This window comes from Arachis stenosperma, chromosome 6, assembly GCF_014773155.1.
Source record: "Arachis stenosperma cultivar V10309 chromosome 6, arast.V10309.gnm1.PFL2, whole genome shotgun sequence".
NCBI classification, from domain to species: Eukaryota; Viridiplantae; Streptophyta; class Magnoliopsida; order Fabales; family Fabaceae; genus Arachis; species Arachis stenosperma.
In genome coordinates, this window is record NC_080382.1 from 4,420,840 (window position 1) to 4,443,588 (window position 22,749).

The following is a 22,749-nucleotide window of genomic DNA, read 5'->3' on the forward strand; positions in this document are numbered from 1 at the left end:
TCAACATTTTTTAGTGTTCACTAGAATTAAATTTGGTGTTGTAGTTGTAGAATTTCGGTGTTATTCTATTAATGTAATGACATACAGCTTTATTTTCTGTAATGATGTTATGATAAAGAGTTTTATGTGTTAATATTAATTAATTTCAGTGTGACACCATATTAAATAATTTACAAATAGACATATAGCTTGGAGAATCTTATGACTTCAGATTCTTCAATGACTTTATATTTCAATTCATTTGTTTCGTCAAAAAGAACCCGTAAAGCATATTCCTATTTAAAATGATTAACTTTAAATTTATTCTACAATTGAAAGAAAATTATTAATCTGTTTTAATTTAGAATTAAAAAATCAACTATATTTAAATATACATACTTTTTTTCCAATTTTTCATGTGTTTTTTTTTTATTTTTTCAGGATCAATGACATCCAACCATTTCATGACATATAATCCGCAGTCGTAGTGATTCGGGTGAGTTTTATGGAAAATAGATTAAGCGTAAAAAAATAGTTAAGATGAAAGATTCATGATAAGTATACTTGTGAGGAAAACACTTCTATTAATGACGAATAAGCAACACAAGAACTAACGATGAGAAATAGAGGTGAAGAACAAGTTTTGAGACCTCTACTAATATCACAAGAGGATGAATGAGCTTTGTTTAAACTGGACAGAGGCTGGTTAATGGTTGTCGAGTGCTATGGTGAAACACCCGAATGCCAATTTTTACTTGTGAAGGTGATGAATGAAATGAAAAACAATGAGAGAAATTTTGGGGAGAGAAAAAGATGGATTTTGTAGCTTCTCGGTTTCAGAGATAAGAAAGGTCTAGAAGAAGGTCTTTTACAGAGGTGGCTTGAAGTCCTTTTTATAGCGTAAAACCACGATGAAGAGAAAATCTATTGTTCAATAGTTTTTAGTCTGATATTTGGTTTACTCATTTTATCCCAAATTTCTTTAAGTATTCCTGTCAGTTCAAGTCTTTTCAACTGGAAAGTTAGGAAGTTGATTTTCACAAGTGATGAGCGGATATTTTATACGCTTTTTGAGGGTAATTTCATGTAGATTCTAGTATGTTTTAATTGGTTTTTAGTAGAATATTAGTAGTTTTTAGGCAAAAATCATATTTTTGGACTTTACTATGAGTTTGTGTGTTTTTCTGTGATTTCAGGTATTTTCTGGCTGAAATTGAGGGAGCTGAGCAAAAATCTGAGTTAGGCTGAAAAAGGACTGCTGATGCTGTTGGATCCTGACCTCCCTGCACTTGAAATGGATTTTCTGGAGCTACAGGAGTCCAATTGGCGTGCTCTCAACGGCGTTGGAAAGTAGACATCCAGGGCTTTCCAGAAATATATAATAGTCCATACTTTGCGCAAAGATAGATGACGTAACTTGGCGTTGAACGCCAAGTACATGCTGCTGTCTGGAGTTAAACGCCAGAAACACGTCATGATCCGGAGTTGAACGCCCAAAACACGTTATAACTTGGAGTTCAACTCCAAGAAAAGCCTCAGCTCGTGGATAGCTTTAGTCTCAGCCCCAGCACACACCAAGTGGGCCCCAGAAGTGGATTTCTGCACCAATTATCTTAGTTTACTCATTTTCTATAAACCTAGGTTACTAGTTTACTATTTAAACAACTTTTAGAGACTTATCTTGTACCTCATGACATTTTCAGATCTGAATTATATACACTTTGACGGCATGAGTATCTAAACTCTATTGTTGGGGGTGAGGACTGCAGCGTCTCGATGAATTAATGCAATTGTTTCTATTTCACTCAAACGTGTGTGTGTTCCGATCTAAGATGTTTATTCGCGCTTAATTATGAAGGAGGTGATGATCCGTGACACTCATCACCTCCCTCAATCCATGAACGTGTGCCTGACAAACACCTCCGTTCTACATCAGACTGAATGAGCTTCTCTTAGATTCCTTAATCAGAATCTCCGCGGTATAAGCTAGAATTGATGACGGCCACTCTTGAGAATCCGGAAGGTCTAAACCTTGTATGTGGTATTCCGAGTAGGATTCAAGGATTGAATGGCTGTGACGAGCTTCAAACTCGCGATTGCTGGGCGTGATGACAAACGCAAAAGGATCAATGGATCCTATTCCAACATGATCGAGAACCAACAGCTGATTAGCCGTGCTGTGACAGAGCATCTGGACCGTTTTCACTGAGAGGATGGGAGGTAGCCACTGACAATGGTGACACCCTGCATACAGCTTGCCGTAGACGGGCTTTACAAACAATTGAGTTGAATATTACATTGCAGAAATTCAGAGGACAAAGCATCTCCAAAACTCCAACATATTCCCCATTACTGCACAACAAGTAACAACTATTTATTTTATGCCCTTTTTACTTTATACGAGGCTAAAGAACTCTATTGGTATCCTGACTAAGAATAAACATAAACATAGCTTGCTTCAAACCAATAATCTCCGTGGGATCGACCCTTACTCATGTAAGGTATTACTTGGACGACCCAGTGCACTTGCTGGTTAGTTGTACGGATTGCAAATTCGTGCACCAACAAGTTAAACTAAAGCTCATGACATGCGACATCAGTGAAGAGACATCTAGTTTGATTTTCTTTCAACTAGATGACGCTCTTTACACTCCAAATCCAACCAATCCACTTCCATCAATTTAGTTCCCACCAAAGAGAAATTCAACTTCTCAAAGTATTCTTTTGGGTTCCATTCTTTTACCCAATACCTTTAGAAAGAACTTGACTTTTATTTGACCATGTTTGTAGGTTATTCTTAAAATTATTTATGTACAAAAAATGTTTATATTTTTAGTACACAATCACATAGGTAATAAGCAAAGATTAAATAACTCAATACAATATGTTGAATAACACCGTAAGAGATAAACATAGCGAAATATATTAAACAATACATATTAAAAATGCATACTCTGTTTGCTGGCCAGTGATTGAAATATATGGTGTTTTGATGCCCTCTTCATTTTGTCCACCAAAAGTGATGCTCTAGCATACACCTTCATTTGTGTTATAATCAGGTTCTGAAAAGAACAAAAAGCAAAATATAAAAAAATCTAAGACTAGAGACTTTACTAGAGAATTGATAAAGTAAAAAGTTTATAACAAATTTATTAAGCTTTAATTTGTCTTCAGAGGGACATGATTTATGAATTAGATCAAGCACTTAAAATGCATGTTAAGTTGTTGAGATAAGATATCATATAACACGATTGTTAATACTTAATACCAAGACATAAGAAAATTGGTTTAAGGAAGGTACAAGAACATAACCATAACCAGCTGATGCTGACGGTGAGAGGCATGTTTGTGTTTCTTACCTAGTATTAGTGTTGTACTGAGATACATACCACAATATGAATAATAAACAAACAAATAAATAAGGAGCAAGAGATTATTTTTTTATGCCAAACAAAAATATCTGCGAATCCGATGATAAAGGATGCGTGGCTTACAGAAGCCCAAGAGGCCATAAACTCTTTGGAAGACTTAGAGACCAAACTGAATCTCAATTTCAATTCCAGTGATGCTGAATCCATACTAGTGAACATTGGAGTGAAGCTCGATCGTCTTGAATCTCTGCTCCTTAATCCTCCCACTAGACCCATCTTGTAACACTATTTATTAGCACCAACCAACACATTACACATATCACTTGGTAATGAATGAGTATTAATCATATATGTTTCACCCAATTTGCAGAACTAATGAAGACCTGGATTTCCGTTGGAAGATGCTTTCAGACATTCAGCTAAGAACCAGAACACTCGCTCGTTCTGTTTCTGCATCATTAACATGCCCAAACAGGTAGCCTTGTCTTGCTTGTTCATATTGAAACAAAGATCTTATATAATATTTTAGACTCTTTCATTACAAATACATAAATGTTAAAATAAATCTTAGCTTGTTTGGACGGTGAATATGATGAGATGGGCCTACTTAGAAAGTTTTTGCAAACTGTTTTCTTGAACTTGATGCTATAATTCTGACTTAGCTGGTTCGGATGTAAAGGCTTACTGACATAATTTGATAAGGTCCTTTTACTAAAAAGTGATACTTTGAGAATGCAAAATTTCCCCTTTACAATATCTATCCAGCATAGCAATCAGAAAATGATAGGAACATGATAATTAAAACGGAAAAGGGAATGATATTTGATGATAGGAAGAGGCTTAAAAAAATTCCCTTGTCTTACAGCTTCATAAAACATCTTATGACTATACTAATAAATAACATAACACTAGTTAAACATGAATGATTATGTTATCATTATCTAGTCTACTACTGATTTTGACAGATAGGTTCACCTTTCAGTAATTGCACTACTTGTGCTTCTCTTTAGGCCAAGCAATGTTCCTGATATTGGTAGCAATGATAACACTGACCGTTATAACCAAGGTAATCAAAATTAATCTGCTATAGGCACCTTATAATTTGAATATTCACCACCTAATCAGCTATAGGCTTTTAATTATCTTTGAAATTTAACAATACTATGTGTAGATTTGATGAAAACCGTATACTCCCAAGATCAGAAAGAGTTGATGAAACCTCTTCTTGTAAGTTTTTTGCAACTAATAAACTAAACTATATACCACCATGAATTAAGGGCTACTAATTATTGCTTTTGAGTATTTTGTGGCAGTATGATGATGAAAACCGAAGTCAGGTAGAGGTGAGTACTCTAGTCTTTGGTTATTTCGTAGTTAGTTATGTATTGAATATGTCATGATCTATTAACATTAGAATCTGTTTTTTGTGGCCTAACAGCAGAATGAACTACTCAGTTTTATGTCAATGATTTCACTAAGGAAAGCTTGCTCTACTTTCTTATTGTTCTTGGGACTAGTTGCACTCCTATTTCTTGTGGTTCTCCTCTGCACAACTATGTAGCTTATCACATCCATATATGAAGAATCATGATATGATGGATTTGTGCCATTAAATGTGTATATATTCTGTAAAGGGTATACATTTTTATGTCCAATCTATTTTTCATCTTAAGGGGAGAATCTTGTCTTGTGTTCAGCTAACTTGAATGAAGAAAAACATTAACTTTTCGTTAGTCGCTATTGTAGCATCCAATTTTGAAGTATTCAACTTTATAACTATTGTTGTATACATCAACATTAGTCTCTTATTGTAGCATTGTTTAACAAGTTAACAATATAATATTGTGTGACAGGAACATACATAATTTTCTTTGGGCGTGAAAGAGAGAAAGTAGTAAATATTAATTGGGGCAGTCCTTTTTCTTGAGGAGGGCCCATGTTCCACTCGGTTTTGAGATGAATATATGATGATTGAGAGAGCAAAATAATTTGAAAAAGCAGCATTCTTTTAAGAAAAATGGCCAAAGTGAGCAGTGGTGTGTGATGACTTGGAGAAGTGCCAGTGCAACACAGCTCACAAGCATAACACAAATAGAAAAGATAAAGCTAAGAAGAAGCCATCATTCAAAGGCGTAAATCAAGGGATCATAAACATGAACATGAACCAATGAGTAGTTAAGTCTGCCCAATCACACACACATATATATAAAATTGAAACATTTCATCAATCCAAATCCAAATCATAACAACCCCGTTTCCCTCTCTGTGTGTATGTCTAACCAATCCCACAAGCATCCAAGTTGGAAATTTTCCATCCTACTCATTCAATCATCACAGAATAATTCAATTCAACAAGCTAAGCCAACTAACATCTTTTTCTATATATATATAACTCCATATATATTCCCTTTCTTCCTCTTCCTCCATCTATGGTTACAACTATTACAAACTCAAGAAATTAAAGAAGAGAAAAAAGATGATGATCCCTGCTTGTTTCAGCCAATCCACCACCACTTCTAATCAAACGCCGCCACAAAATGTAGTAACATGCATATACCAAACTCAACTCTTCAACTCGTCATCTTCATCAACATACCTCACTCTCAGTTGGTCCAAAACCCCTTTCTCTCACTCCTTAACAATCTACGCTGCAGATATATTCACCACCACCATCTCCCTAAACCCTTCAACCTTCTCCTTATTCCGATCACCGCACGGCTCCAAATCCATCTACTACCATCAAAACCAGCGCCGCCACAAGATCAAGCTCCAATGGAACTTCTCCCGGACGAAATTCACTCAGAAATCAGCAGAGCCAGAGTCGTGCTTCTACTTGGCGATCTCATGCAATGGGAAAATCAAATTCTTCATGGGTGACATTAATTATAACATTCTCCACAACACACAAGAGAAAAGCGTTGATCCGATCTTGCTTTCGAGGAGAGAGCACGTGTTTGGGAGCAAGAGTTACGTGTCAAGGGCGGTGTTCATGGGTTGCAAGCATGACATTGAGATTGAATGCAGTGGAGGCTCGCTCAGAGTCAAAGTTGACAGTCAACTTCGCTTGGTGGTCAAGAGACTTGCATGGAAGTTCAGAGGGAATGACAAATTCTTCGTAGACGGCGTAGAAGTTGAGTTCTACTGGGACGTCCTGAGTTGGGTGGCCAACGCCGATAACAATGAAAATGACGGAAGCAACAAAAATAGTAACAGCAGCAACGGTGGTAGGCACGGCGTTTTTGTGTTCCAGGTGGGTGGCGATGGCACCGTGTGGCCGGAAATGGTGGGTGCGGAGAAGAAGTTGATGAAGAAAGGATTGTTGCCGGGCTCCGCTGTGTTGCAGTGGGCGGAGGAGACCAGTGACGGTGGCAGAACCTCCTCTGCTTCGTCGGCAAGGTCTTCTGCCAGTAATGGCGGCGCTTTCTCCTTGTTGCTTTACGCTTGGCCCAAAAACTAATTTCATTCTTTTTTTTTTCTTTTTGAGTGGTTCTATAATTAAGCATTACTAACTCAAACTAAATTATCAAAATAGTTCTGAAACCCATATCATGCATCAATTTAATTTTTGAGATTTCAATTGTATTATTATCATTTTTAAAATTAATCTTTAAATATCAAACGAATTATAACTCAAATTATATAGTTTTTTTTTTTTATTTTTCTGTATTCATCTAAGAAGTCATGGATCCGAAATAAAGCGACTAACGAAATGGACTAATTAGAAACGTCAGTGTCTCCTTCAACATGATTGTTTTTACTTCATGGTGATGCTGGTCTCTTGTGAGCATTTTACTGTTTGATATTTTGATATATTCTTTAATTTTTAGTTTAGGTGCTTCAACTTTGGATTCTTCTTAGTTGGACTGTTAATATATTTTTTTTATGTATGTATTACAATATACACTACGCATCTCTTCTACCTGTACAAAATTATATTATATTGAATTGTTTATCTTCCATATTAAGAAATAGATGCCTTTCATGTTCAAATATTAAGGTTATTGCGTTGGATACAAGGGTTGTATTTTCTAATAGCTGTCAGTACTTTGTGTTTTCTATTTTACAAGTGAATCATTTAGACCACAAAGACAAGATTTGAATAAAACTTATATTTTACCTCCGTATAATATAAGGAGAATAATTATGTTTTGCCTTGTTTTTATTTATTTCTTCAGTGAAAAGATATTTTTTTTTATTAGTCATAGTTTTATTAATTATTGGCTTATTGCATGTGTGTCATTATTTGAGAATTATGTGTGTGTAGACATGTTTCAAGTTCACACTTGAGTGACAGTTAGTTGTGAGATTAAATAATCAATGATGTTTGAGAGTAATAGAGTAGCTAGGCAAATTAATCAAGATTAATGTAAAATCACTTTATTGTTTCAAGAAGTATTTTTTATTATAAGTAGTTAACATTAATAACAAATTTGTCATCAGTCTCTCTGGCAATCATTATTCATTAATCAGATCTAAACCACGTTGAGATAGATCAGCAATGCTGCAAACACATGGTGTGAATGGACTTTGTGATTTCAATTATTAAATCATTGAATCAATGGATTGCCTTTTATATATTAATTAATTAAAACATGAAATGAAATATATGGATATCATAGAACACAAACAATTTTGGTCATGTATGGTGTGATATTTCATGTACGAATCAATAATATATAATGGGGCAATACCTCCAGCGAATAGCATTATTGATGACAGCATATGATCCGAAAATTCCTTCCAAACGAGAAGAATGATGATCAGTGTTAAGAAAATGTAGATTCAGGGCGTGCCTCGTTACACTAAGGCTGCTGTTCATACCCTGACCCAATAATAAAAGTCCAGGTCCAAACGAAAGGCCTAGTCCAGAGGATTAAGTCTTGATCAGCACCGACCTTCGTACTAAAAAATCGGTCTTAACCACGACTTGCTCTAAAGAAGTCGGGACGGAGCTTAGCTGGCAGATAAACACTCATTTAAATGAGTAACTGCCCCTAAAATCTCTCTAACCACTTTCTCGAGCCATATCTTAACCTCCCTAAGATAATGGGACGGTTAACACCCTAAAAATATGGCACTACTTCAACGGTGGTTATTGGCTCACACTACAAGTACCCTGACACCCCTCAGGTATCTCTAAGTTCCAATACATTCAAAACTTGCTCACACCCTTGCTAACTTAAGCATCGGAGTGTCTTTGCAGGTACCACCCCCCATTCATCCACGTACACAAGTCGGAAGGAGGTTCCAGCGTGCAAACTAGCTCGGAGACTACCATCCGCAGGCGATTGGGCCAGCCAAATACGGTCCAGTCTATTAATCTCCGGTTACCCACCGTAACATTGGTGCCGTTGTTGGGGACCTGAGAGATCAGCCACCGATGGCGGACAGGTCCCACGAAGAAGGCCATGTGGAGACAGATTCTGAGCAAGAGAATTTGGACACAGGCAATAACGATGCGGACTTCACTCTCCACCAGGAAATTGATAATCAACACAGGGAAGGCACCTCTGGAGTAAAAAACCCGAAGGTAAACTCTTCAGAAGGGCGCGAATCAGAGAAAGAGGGACCATCCCATGTAACTGAGCTCATGGGATTAGTCCACAGTCGCCTGGAACAGTTAGAACAAGAACGGGAGCGACAAAAGGAAACTGAAAAGAACCTAAAAGATGAGATGGAACGACGAAAAGAGTTAGAAAGAAAACTCTTAAAGTTAGAATCCTCCCTCAAAGGTCGCAACTCCCGTGACGAACAAGAAGAGCCGCCCTTAGGTGGGGAGGATCCTTTCAGCGAGGACATAATGAGGGCAAAAGTTCCAAGGAACTTCAAAAGCCCTGATATGGACCTTTATGACGGAACCACGGATCCAAAAAATCACCTGAGCAACTTCAAAAGTCGGATGTACCTAGCTGATGCTTCCGACGCTACGCGATGCAAAGCCTTCCCGACCACTCTATCGAAAGCAGCGATGAAGTGGTTCGACAGCCTCCCCTGAGGTCGGTTACTAGCTTTGAAGACCTCTCAAGAAAGTTTTTGATGAGGTTCTCTATCCAGAAAGACAAAGTGAAACATGCACCGAGCCTCCTGGGAATAAAACAGGAGGTCGGAGAATCTTTACGAGCCTATATGGAAAGGTTCAATAAAGCATGTTTAGAGATTCAAGACCTACCCACAGAGGCAGTCATAATGCGGTTGGTCAATGGACTCAGAGAAGGTCCCTTCTCACAGTCCATATCTAAAAGACACCCCGTTTCTCTAAGTGATGTACATGAAAGAGCTGAAAAGTACATCAACATGGAGGAAAATGCCAAGCTGAGAGACCTAAGCTGGCGACCTGGGCACCCTCCCTCAATAAAAGAAAGGGAGAGGGAGCCCAAGAAGAAGGAAGAACTCGGTCTCGACAGACCAAGGAAGTACCACTCTTATACTCCTCTAAAAGTTTCAATAGTGGATGTGTACAGAGAAATTTGCAACACTGAAAGACTGTCACCCCCTAGACCCATTAAAAATAAAAAAGGGGGGAGCCGCAGCGATTACTGTGAGTACCATAAAATATATGGTCACTCCACGAACGACTGTTACGACCTTAAAAATGTGATAGAAAAGCTGGCTAGAGAAGGTCGGCTCGATAGATATCTCATAGAAAGGTCGGACGGTCATGGAAAGAAAAAGCGAGACGATATGGATAGAAGAGACCCACCGCCGCAGACTCCAGAGAGACATATCCATATGATCTCAGGAGGGTTCACGGGAGGGGGACTCACTAAATCTTCTCGGAAAAGACATCTCAAAAGAGTCTATCAGGTCGGAGAAGAGTCATCCGACCTCCCTACCATTTCATTCACTAAAGAAGATGGGCAAGGAATAATCCCTGGACACGATGATCCAGTGGTAATAACTATGATCCTAGCCAATGCCCATCTCCACAGAACCCTAGTAGACCAAGGAAGCTCAGCGGACATCCTTTTTAAGCCCGCTTTTGACAAGCTAGGGTTGGATGAGAAAGAATTAAGAGCCTACCCCGACACCCTATACCGTTTAGGGGATACGCCAATAAAACCACTGGGATTTTTGCCCCTCCACACCACTTTTGGAAAAGGGGAAAAATCTAAGACTCTGAGTATAGACTTCATAGTCATTGATGTCGAGTCAGCATATAATGCTTTAATCCGCAGAGCTACCCTTAATCGACTCGGAGCAGTGGTATCCACTTCCCACCTCTGCATGAAATTCCCGACCTCGGCGGGAATAGCTACGGTAAGGGGAGACCAGAAATTGGCGAGGAAATGCTACAATGAAAGCCTAAATCTGAGAGGAAAGGGCAAAGAAGTTCACACAATAGAGCTCGGTGGTGCAAGGGCCAGAGAAGAGCTGCGACCACAACCGGGAGAAAAAACCGAGGAGATACAGGTCGGCAAAGAGGAAGGGAAGAATACTCACATAGGAGCCAACCTAGGGGAGACCCTAAAACAAGAATTGACTAAGCTCCTAAGAGATAACTCCGACCTCTTCGCCTGGAAAGCCTCTGACATGCCTGGGATAAATCCCGAGCTCATGTCCCACAAGCTCTCGGTTTATCCGGGATCCTGACCTGTACAACAAAGAAGACGCAAGCTCGGCCCAGAGCGAGCCCTAATAGTAGAAGAGCAAGTGCAGGCGCTCCTGGAAGCTGGCTTCATCAGAGAAGTCAGCTACCCAACATGGCTAGCCAATGTAGTGCTAGTCAAGAAACAGAATGGAAAATGGAGAATGTGTGTCGACTACACCGACTTAAATAAGGCATGTCCCAAGGACCCTTATCCACTGCCAAGTATTGACACCCTAGTGGACTCCAGCTCGGGGTATCAATACTTATCATTTATGGACGCCTACTCGGGATATAATCAAATCCCTATGTATGAACCAGACCAGGAGAAAACATCATTCATCACACCCAGAGCTAACTTCTGCTACGTGGTCATGCCATTCGGATTGAAGAATGCAGGAGCCACATATCAAAGGTTGATGAACAAAGTGTTTTCCCCTCATCTGGGGAGTCTAATGGAAGTATACGTCGACGATATGCTGGTAAAGACCAAGAAGGAAGTCGACCTCTTGTCAGACCTCTCTCAAGTCTTTGACACCATAAGGCTACACAGGATGAGACTAAATCCCGCCAAGTGCGCCTTCGCGGTGGAGGCAGGGAAATTCCTAGGGTTTATGCTAACACAAAGAGGGATCGAAGCCAATCCCGATAAGTGTAGAGCCATCCTAGAAATGAAAAGTCCGACTTGTTTGAGAGAAGTCCAGCAGCTGAATGGCCGACTTGCAGCCCTCTCCAGATTTTTGGCAGGATCAGCACTGAAATCCCTTCCACTATTTTCCTTATTAAGAAAGGGATGCCAATTCGAATGGACCCCTGAATGCGAGGAGGCGTTCCAGGAGTTCAAAAAGTTTTTAAGCCAACCTCCAATTCTGACCCGACCAGTATCCGGAAAAGACCTCGTCCTGTACTTATCCGTAGCGGACAAGGCTGTCTCATCAGCCCTGATAAGAGAAGACGAGGTCGGACAACATCCAGTTTATTTCATCAGTAAAGTTCTACAAGGCCCTGAGCTAAGGTACCACAAACTAGAGAAGTTTGTCTACTCCTTAGTAATAGCCTCACGAAGGCTACGGCCTTACTTTCAAGCTCACACAATAAGAGTCCGTACGAACCAACTCATGAAGCAAATCCTCCAAAAGACGGATGTTGCAGGGAGAATGGTTCAATGGGCAATAGAGCTCTCCGAGTTCGACTTAAGATATGAAATTCGGACGGCTATTAAAGCGCAATGCCTCACCGACTTCGTAGCAGAATACGCAGGAGAGCAGGAGGAAAAACCAACTACATGGGAACTCTATGTAGATGGATCCTCCAACAAAACAGGAAGCGGGACAGGCATAATATTGGTAGACGAAAGAGGAACCCTGATAGAGGTTTCCCTAAAATTTGAATTCCAGCTTCAAATAATCAGGCAGAATATGAAGCCTTGATTGCTGGATTAAAGCTGGCAGAAGAAGTCGGTGCTACAAAGGTGATGATATACAGCGACTCGCAAGTGGTGACCTCCCGAATAAGCAGAGAGTATCAGGCAAAGGACCCAAATATGAAGAGGTACTTGGAGAAAACTCTGGAGCACCTTGGGCGCTTTGCAGAAACCGAGGTCAAACACATAACTCGTGATCTAAACAGCAGAGCGGACGCCCTATCCAAGTTAGCAAGTACCAAGCCAGGAGGAAACAACAGAAGCATGATCCAAGAAACCCTCCAGGAACCCTCAGTGGTAAAAATAGAAGACAAACAAGAAACACTTGAGGTAGTCGGTTTAAACCTCGGGTGGATGAACCCCTTGGTCGAATATATAAAATTTGACATCCTTCCAAAAGAGGAAAAAGAGGCCAAGAAAATCCGGAGGGAAGCACAACACTACACCTTGATGAGAAATATTCTCTACAGAAGGGGGATATCAACACCACTATTAAAGTGCGTACCGACCTTAAGAACCGCCGAGGTATTAGAGGAAGTACATAGTGGGATCTGCGAAAACCATCTCGGAGCAAGGTCACTAGCCAGGAAAGTAATCCGAGCTGGATTCTACTGGCCGACCTTGCAGAAAGATGCCACAGAATTTGTGAAAAAATGTCAACCATGTTAGATGCATGCAAATATCCACGTGGCCCCACCAGAAGAACTCATCAGTATCACTTCTCCATGGCCCTTTGCAAAATGGGGAATGGATCTATTAGGTCCTTTTCCCCAAGCGCCAGGACAAGTCAAATACCTGATCGTGGGAATAGATTACTTCACAAAGTGGATAGAAGCAGAACCATTAGCCACCATCACCGCTCAAAGAAGTCGGAAGTTCCTCTACAAAAATATCATCACAAGATATGGGATACCTCAGTCCATCACTACAGATAATGGAACCCAATTCACCGACTCTACCTTCAGAAGCTTAGTAGCCAGTATGAGAATCAAACACCAGTTCACCTCGGTAGAGCACCCGCAAGCCAATGGGCAAGTCGAGGTGGCCAACAAAGTCATACTGGCAGGGCTAAAGAAAAGATTACAGGAAGCAAAAGGAGCTTGGGCTGAAGAGCTCCCCCATGTGCTATGGGCTTACAGGACAACACCCCAATCCGCCACTGGAGAAACACCCTTCCGACTAGTCTATGGTGTAGAGGCAATGATACCAATAGAAATCAATGAACAAAGCCCAAGGGTAATTCTCCATGACGAGATCGGAAACATACAGGGGCACAAAGAGGAGCTCGACTTGCTCCCCGAAGTCCGAGAAGATGCCCAGATAAGAGAAGCAACGTTGAAGCAAAGGATGACTACAAGGTACAACAAAAAAGTCATTCGAAGAACATTTGCTCCGAATGACTTGGTCTTAATCAGAAACGACATTGAAGTCAACAAATCAGGAGAAGGAAAACTTGCTGCTAACTGGAAGGGACCATACAAAGTCAATAAAGTCTTAGGAAAAGGTTATTATAAAGTAACCGACCTGAACGGCACTGAGTTCCCAAGGTCGTGGCATGCTTGTAATCTGAAAAGGTACTACAGTTAAAAGCGAACTCTACTCCCTGATGTACTCTTTTCCCAACTTCATGATTTTTTCCCAAAATCAAAGGGTTTTTTTCTGGAGAAGGGTTTTTAACGAGGCATCATAGTAGAGACTAAGGGAAAATAGGCTATTAAAAACCCTTAGTAGCAAGAAGGTACCTCCTCCATCAATAAAAGATCTTTTTCCATTTATCTCTTATAAACTCCTTTTTATTTTTTAAGTCTTTCTACGAAACGCGCCGACTTAAGCTTGACAAAACGTGAAAATCCTATGAACCGACCTAAATGGTCGTCAGGATAAAACGACGAGGTACAAGTCGGTGTAAAGAGGTTAGACGAGTTGATCGTAAAAAACTCGGGAACAATCCGACTCATAAGTCGAAATAAAAACCCGAATAGAAAAGCTCGGAAACACTTCAACCCGTAAATCGGAATGAAGAACCGAGTAGAAGAAAAACGCATCGCAAAAATAACCTAAGTCATAAGAACTCACTAAAGCAAAGTTGAGTATAAGGAATAATAAAAAGAGATTGAAAAACCTAGGAAAAAGTTTAAAGGCTGTCCCAAAGTCCTTAAAAGGGCTCGGAAAAACAAACAAGCCTAAGAGAAAGGTCTTCAGAAAAAGATCAAGGGGATTTCGAAAAAGCATACACGCATAAGGTAACTTAAACCCTTATCCAAAAAAGGTTATTTTTTAATATTTTGTTTACGGCCTTAAAAGGCCAAAGGAAATTGTTCAACCAACACCACCAACCAAAAATAAATAAAAGAGTTTAAAAATGAGGAGCCCATAGGCCGGGCCCCCAAATAGCCACAAATCATTTTTTAGGAAGAAGAGTAGACGGATCACCACCACCGGAGTCAGGAGGAGCGTCACCAGAGGCATCCATGGGAGATGAAGAGGAAATAGGAGGAACTATTGAAGAACTCGGAGCATCCTTTCCATGAGGAGGAGACTCAATGATCCTCTGCCCTCGAGTCTTTAACTCCGATTCAGAAACGATCACAGGGACAGGAGGATCAACTATGGCCCCATCGATAACAACTTTGTCAGGATGTAAAGGAGAAAGATCCAAGTCAGGAGCAATAACTCTGACTTGCTCCAGGAAGATCCTCCAAGACTCCTCGGCGCCATCAGCAATAGAGTCCTCCAACTCATCGTATGCCTTCCGAGAATTCAGCAGATCATTCTTCACAGACACAAGATCATTGAATAAACTTTGATAGCTGGTGATGAGCGGATATTTTATACGCTTTTTGGGGGTAATTTCATGTAGATTTTAGTATGTTTTAATTAGTTTTTAATAGAATTTTATTAGTTTTTAAGCAAAAATCATATTTCTGGACTTTACTATGAGTGTGTGTATTTTTCTGTGATTTCAAGTATTTTCTGGCTGAAATTGAGGAAGCTGAGCAGAAATCTGACTTAGGCTGAAAAAAGACTGCTGATGCTGTTGGATCCTGACCTCTCTGCACTCGAAATGGATTTTCTAGAGCTACAGGAGTCCAATTGGCGCGCTCTCAACGGTGTTGGAAAGTAGACATCCAGGGCTTTCCAGCAATATATAATAGTCCATACTTTGCACGAAGATAGACGACGTAACTTGGCGTTGAACGCCAAGTACATGCTGCTGTCTGGAGTTAAACGCCAGAAAAACGTCATGATCCGGAGTTGAACGCCCAAAACACGTCATAACTTGGAGTTCAACTCCAAGAAAAGCCTCTACTCGTGGATAGCTTTAGTCTCAGCCCCAGCACACACCAAGTGGGCCCCAGAAGTGGATTTCTGCACTAATTATCTTAATTTACTCATATTCTGTAAACCTAGGATACTAGTTTACTATTTAAATAACTTTTAGAGAATTATTCTGTACCTCATGATATTTTCAGATCTGAATTTTATACACTTTGACGGCATGAGTCTCTAAACTCCATTGTTGGGGGGTGAGGAGCTCTGCAGCGTCTCGATGAATTAATACAATTCATTTATTTTCCATTCAAACACGCTTGTTCTTATCTAAGATGTTCATTCGCGCTTAATTATGGAGAAGGTGATGATCCGTGACACTCATCACCTTCCCCAATCCATGAACGTGTGCTTGACAACCACCTCCGTTCTACATCAGATTGAATGAATATCTCTTAGATTCCTTAATCAGAATCTTCGTGGTATAAGCCGGATTGATGGCGGCATTCATGAGAATTCGGAAAGTCTAAACCTTGTCTGTGGTATTCCGAGTAGGATTCTGGGATTGAATGACTGTGACGAGCTTCAAACTCCTGAAGGCTGGGCGTTAGTGACGGACGCAAAAGAATCAATGGATTCTACTCCAACCTGATTGAGAACCGACAGATGATTAGCCGTGCTGTGACAGAGCATAGGAACGTTTTCACTGAGAGGATGGGAGGTAGCCATTGACAACGGTGACACCCTACATAGAGCTTGCCATGGAAGGGACTTTTCGTGTGTTGAAGGATTTCAAGGAAGAGTTGAAGTTCAGAGGACAAAGCATCTCCAAAACTCCAACATATTTCTCATTACTGCACAGCAAGTAACGCTGTTATTCTCTTTCATTTTTCCAATCAAATCTAATAATTCCAACTTATAATTTTAATTAATATCCTGACTAAGAATAATAAAATAAACATAGCTTGCTTCAAACCAATAATCTCCGTGGGATCGACCCTTACTCACGTAAGGTATTACTTGGATGACCCAGTGCACTTGCTGGTTAGTTGTGCGGATTACAAATTCGTGCACCAAATTTTTGGCGCCGTTGCCGGGGATTATTTGAGTTTGAACAACTAAAGGTTTATTTTATTTCTTAGATTAGGAATAATTTATTTTTATTATTTTTATTGTTATTGAGTCATCAAATTCTGATAGGATAGTTTCTTTTCAAAAAAAAAATTTCTTTTCAAAATTTATTATTTTTCTTAATTAATTGCTAATTTTCGTGAGTTTAGTGTCTTGTTCTAAGTTTGGTGTCAATTGCATATCTTATATTTTTCTTTAAAATTTTCGACTTGTGTTCTTTGTTCTTCATTGATCTTCAAGTTGTTCTTGTTTATTTTTCTTGTTTGATCTCAAGTTTTTCTTGTTTTGTGTCTTTTCTTGTTCTTCTTGTGCTTTTTCAAAACCTTAGTTTTCAAAAATTTATTTTATCCATAAAAATAATACATCTTTAAAATACATTACATTTTTTAACTTAGTTGGTTATAGCGTTGGCTTATGTTCTTGGCAATTGGGCACCTTCTTTTTAAAATCCTTTTTCAAAAATAATTTTTCTTTATTTAATCTTGTGCCAAACTTTAAGTTTGGTGTTTTCTTGTTAATCTTTCTTTAATTTTCGAAAACTTGTCTTGATTTTCTAAAAAATTTTAAGTTTGGTGTTCTTTCTTGTGTTCTTGGTGTTCTTGTGAATCTTCAAAGTGTTCTTGAGTTTTTCTTGTGTCTTGATCTTAAAATTTTTAAGTTTGGTGTTCCTTGGTGTTTTTCCTCCAAAAAAATTTTCGAAAATAAGGAGCATTAGATCTAAAAATTTTAAGTCTTGTGTCTTTTGTGTGTTCTTCTCTTTCATAATAAAATTCAAAATTCAAAAAATTTTATTTTCTAACTAATTTTGAACTACATTTTTCGAAAATTTTATATAAAAATTCAATTTTCAATTTCAAAATATTTCCACTTTCTTTTATTTATTTCGTTTTTATTTTATTTTATAAAAATTAATTTTTATAAAATAAATACTATCAACATATATACCATCTCTTTTATTCCAACATGGAACTAAGTGGGAATGAACAGTCCAAGAGGACTCTGGGGTCATATGCTAACCCCACTACTGCTTCATATGGGAGTAGTATCTGTATACCTTCCATTGGAGTTAGTAGCTTTGAGTTGAATCCTCAGCTCATTATCATGGTGCAACAAAATTGTCAGTATTCTGGTCTTCCACATGAAGAACCTACAGAGTTTCTGGCATAATTTTTGCAAATTGCTGACACAGTACATGATAAGGAAGTGAATCAGGATGTCTACAAATTATTACTATTTTCATTTGCTGTAAGAGATCAAGCTAAGAGGTGGTTAAATAACCAGCCTAAGAACAGCATAAAAACATGGAAGCAGCTGTCAGATAAATTCCTGAATCACTATTTCCCTCCAAAACGGATGACACAGCTAAGGCTAAGCATCCAAGGCTTCAAACAAGGAGATAATGAATCTCTTTATGATGCCTGGGAAAGATACAGAGAGATGCTAAGAAAATGCCCCTCTGAAATGTTTTCAGAATGGGTGCAATTAGACATCTTCTACTATGGGCTTACAGAAAAAGCTCAGATTTCTCTAGACCACTCAGCTGGTGGATCTATACATATGAGAAAAACAATTGAAGAGGTTCAAGAGCTTATTGATACAGTTGCCAGAAATCAACATCTGTACCTAAGCAGTGAATCTTCCATGAAAGAAGAAGCTAAAACAGTAACTGCTGAACTCAGTCCGGTGGATCAGGCTAATGAATTCAATCAGCAATTAGACTTTCTAACTCAGCAGCTAGCCGAATTCAAGGAAATATTACAGGAAACAAGAATGGCTAACAGGAACATGGAAGTACAATTAAAACAGACAGAAAAGCAACTGTCAAAACAAATAACAGAAGAATGCCAAGCAGTTCAATTAAGAAGTGGGAAAACATTAAATACCTCACTTCAAAGCAGCAGGAAACCAAGAAATGAACAAGTGGATACTCAAAATCCCTCTGAGGACAGTCAGAGCCCAGAGAGGAATAAAGCTGGCGCTGAACGCCCAGACCATGCTCATTCCTGGCGTTCAACGCCAGAAACAAGCATGAATCCGGCGTTGAACGCCCAAAAGGAGCATGGTTCTGGCGTTCAAACGCCAGTAACAAACAAGGAAGTGGCGTCTAACGCCACTCCAGCTCCCACCACTGGCATTCAACTACCAGTGGGGAATCAGTCACATACAAGTGCTGATAACAACCCTTCTAAAAAGGCTTCCCAACCCACTTCTGTAGGTAATAAACCTGCAGCAACTAAGGTTGAGGAATACAAAGCCAAAATGCCTTATTCTCAAAAACTCCGCCAAGCGGAACAGGATAAGCAATTTGCTCGCTTTGCAGACTATCTCAGGACTCTTGAAATAAAGATTCCGTTTGCAGAAGCACTTGAGCAAATACCCTCTTATGCTAAGTTCATGAAAGAGATCTTAAGTCATAAGAAGGATTGGAGGGAAACTGAAAAAGTTTACCTCACTGAAGAATGCAGTGCAGTCATTCTGAAAAGCTTACTTGAGAAGCTTAAAGATCCTGGGAGCTTTATGATACCGTGCACATTAGAGGGCACTTGCACGAAGCATGCTTTATGTGATCTTGGGGCAAGTATCAACCTTATACCTGCATCTACTATCAGAAAGCTTGGTTTAACTGAAGAAATCAAACCAACCAGGATATGTCTTCAACTTGCTGATGGCTCCATTAAATACCCATCAGGAGTGATTGAGGACATGATTGTCAAGGTTGGGCCATTTGCCTTTCCTACTGACTTTGTGGTGCTGAAAATGGAGGAGCACAAGAGTGCAACTCTCATTCTAGGAAGACCTTTCCTAGCAACTGGCCGAACCCTCATTGACGTCCAAAAAGGGGAAGTAACCTTGAGAGTCAATGAGGAGGAGTTCAAGTTGAATGTTGTCAAAGCCATGCAACATCCAGACACCCCAAATGACTGCATGAGTGTTGATATTATTGACTCTCTGGTAAGAGAGGTCAATATGGCTGAGAGTCTCGAGTCAGAGCTAGAGAACATCTTTAAAGACATTCAGCCTGATCTGGAGGAGTCAGAGAAAATAGTAGAACTTCTGAAAATCCCTCAGGAAGAGGAGAAACCTCCTAAACCCGAGCTCAAACCATTACCACCTTCCCTAAAATATGCATTCTTGGGAGAAGGTGATACCTTTCCTGTAATCATAAGCTCTACCTTAGAGCCACAGGAAGAGGAAGCACTAATTCAAGTGCTAAGGACACACAAGACAGCTCTTGGGTGGTCCATCAGTGATCTTAAGGGCATTAGCCCAGCTAGATGCATGCACAAAATCTTACTAGAGGGTGACGCCAAGCCAGTGGTTCAACCACAAAGGCGGCTGAACCCAGCCATGAAGGAAGTAGTGCAGAAAGAGGTTACTAAATTACTAGAGGCTGAGATTATTTATCCTATTTCTGACAGCCCCTAGGTGAGCCCTGTCCAAGTCGTCCCTAAGAAAGGTGGCATGACAGTGGTTCATAATGAAAAAAATGAAATGGTTCCTACAAGAACAGTTACTGGGTGGCGTATGTGTATTGATTACAGAAGGCTCAATACAGCTACCAGAAAGAATCATTTTCCTTTACCATTCATAGACCAGATGCTAGAAAGACTAGCAGGTCATGAATACTACTGCTTCCTGGATGGATATTCAGGTTATAATCAAATTGCAGTAGATCCCCAGGATCAGGAGAAAACGGCATTCACATGCCCATCTGGAGTATTTGCATACAGAAGGATGCCATTTGGGCTATGCAATGCACCTGCAACCTTTCAGAGGTGCATGCTCTCAATTTTCTCTGATATGGTGGAAAAATTTCTGGAAGTCTTTATGGATGACTTTTCAGTGTTTGGAGACTCATTCAGCTCCTGCCTTAACCATTTAGCACTTGTTCTAAAGAGATGCCAAGAGACCAACCTGGTTTTAAACTGGGAAAAGTGTCACTTTATGGTGACTGAAGGAATTGTCCTTGGGCACAAAATCTCGAACAAGGGAATAGAGGTGGATCAAGCTAAAGTTGAAGTAATTGAAAAATTACCACCACCCACCAATGTTAAGGCAATCAGAAGCTTTCTGGGGCATGCAGGATTCTATAGGAGGTTTATAAAGGATTTTTCAAAAATCGCCAAACCTCTAAGCAACCTGCTAGCTGCTGACACGCCATTTATCTTTGATAAAGAGTGTCTGCAGGCATTTGAGACCCTGAAAGCTAAATTGGTCTCAGCACCAATCATCTCTGCACCAGACTGGACATTACCATTTGAATTAATGTGTGATGCCAGTGACCATGCCATTGGTGCAGTATTGGGACAAAGGCATGACAAGCTTCTGCACGTCATCTATTATGCCAGCTGTGTTTTAAATGACGCACAGAAGAATTACACAACCACAGAAAAAGAGCTACTTGCAGTGGTTTACGCTATTGACAAATTCAGATCCTATTTAGTAGGATCAAAAGTGATTGTGTATACAGATCATGCTGCTCTTAAATATCTACTCACAAAGCAGGATTCAAAACCCAGACTTATAAGATGGGTGCTGCTTCTGCAGGAGTTTGATATAGAAATAAGAGACAGAAGAGGAACAGAGAATCAAGTAGCAGATCACCTGTCCCGAATAGAACCAGTGGAAGGGGCGTCCCTCCCTCTCACTGAGATCTCTGAAACCTTTCCGGACGAGCAACTCTTTGCCATCCAGGAAGTGTCATGGTTTGCAGACATTGCAAACTACAAGGCAGTGAGATTTATACCCAAAGAGTACAGTAGACAGCAAATAAAGAAGCTGATCACGGATGCAAAGTATTATCTTTGGGATGAGCCATATCTCTTTAAGAGATGTGCAGACGGAGTAATCCGTAGATGTGTACCTAAGGAAGAAGCACAGAAGATCCTATGGCACTGCCATGGATCACAGTATGGAGGACATTTTGGAAGTGAGCGAACAGCCACAAGAGTCCTCCAAAGTGGCTTCTACTGGCCTACTCTCTATAAAGACTCCCGAGTGTATGTACTTAATTGTGACAGTTGCCAAAGATCTGGCAATCTACCTCACAGTTACGCCATGCCTCAGCAAGGGATCCTGGAGATTGAGTTGTTTGATGTATGGGGCATTGACTTCATGGGACCCTTCCCACCATCATACTCAAACACTTATATTCTGGTGGCAGTGGATTATGTATCCAAGTGGGTGGAGGCTATTGCAACACCCACCAATGACTCTAAAACAGTGTTAAAATTCCTCCAGAAACACATTTTCAGCAGATTTGGCATCCCTAGAGTGTTAATCAGTGATGGGGGCACTCATTTCTGCAATAAATGGCTTTATTCTGCTCTGGTGCGTTATGGAGTTAGCCACAGGGTAGCTACTCCATATCACCCACAAACTAATGGGCAAGCTGAAGTCTCAAATAGAGAACTCAAAAGAATCCTGGAACGGACTGTAATTAATCGTAGAAGGGATTGTGCAAGAAGCTTGGATGATGCCCTGTGGGCATACAGAACAGCATTCAAGACCCCTATAGGGACCTCTCCATACCAGCTTGTGTATGGAAAGGCATGTCACTTGCCAGTGGAACTGGAACACAAGGCCTATTGGGCAACCAGATTCCTAAACCTTGATGCCAAGTTAGCTGGAGAAAAACGATTGCTCCAGTTAAATGAGCTAGAGGAATTTAGACTCAATGCTTTCGAGAATGCAAAGATTTACAAAGAGAAAGCGAAAAGATGGCATGATAAGAAATTGTTATCCATAGTCTTTGAGCCGGGGCAGAAAGTTCTGCTATTTAATTCTAGGCTCAAATTATTCCCCGGAAAATTAAAATCCCGGTGGAGAGGTCCATATGTCATTACAAACGTATCACCATATGGATACATAGAGCTTCAGGATAATGACTCTAACAAAAAGTTCATTATTAATGGACAAAGAGTCAAACATTATCTTGAAGGCAATTTTGAGCAAGAATGCTCAAAACTGAGACTTGATTAAAACTCAGT

At 39.9% G+C, this 22,749-nt stretch overlaps 2 protein-coding genes across 5 annotated transcripts; both read left to right on the forward strand.

Annotated features, from left to right (window-relative positions):
• The first annotated feature begins 3,369 nt into the window (after window positions 1-3,369).
• Window positions 3,370-5,177, forward strand: LOC130933215 (uncharacterized). Of its 4 annotated transcripts, none has more exons than XM_057862766.1 (6): window positions 3,370-3,629; window positions 3,721-3,825; window positions 4,361-4,416; window positions 4,522-4,577; window positions 4,664-4,693; window positions 4,765-5,171. In XM_057862766.1, the coding sequence occupies exons 1-6, from the start codon at window positions 3,451-3,453 to the stop codon at window positions 4,783-4,785; spliced, it is 447 nt and encodes a 148-aa protein (XP_057718749.1). In that variant the 5' UTR covers window positions 3,370-3,450; the 3' UTR covers window positions 4,786-5,171. The 4 variants fall into 4 exon arrangements, 3 of the variants coding, with proteins under 3 accessions (XP_057718749.1, XP_057718748.1, XP_057718747.1); XM_057862765.1 differs by having other exon boundaries at window positions 4,792-5,167; XM_057862764.1 differs by having other exon boundaries at window positions 3,372-3,629; window positions 4,789-5,164.
• Window positions 5,178-5,363: 186 nt separating this feature from the next.
• LOC130936020 (uncharacterized) lies at window positions 5,364-7,382 on the forward strand. The gene has a single exon (XM_057865985.1). It carries the CDS (start codon window positions 5,827-5,829, stop codon window positions 6,805-6,807), a length of 981 nt encoding a protein of 326 aa, XP_057721968.1. The 5' UTR covers window positions 5,364-5,826; the 3' UTR covers window positions 6,808-7,382.
• Window positions 7,383-22,749: the final 15,367 nt, after the last annotated feature.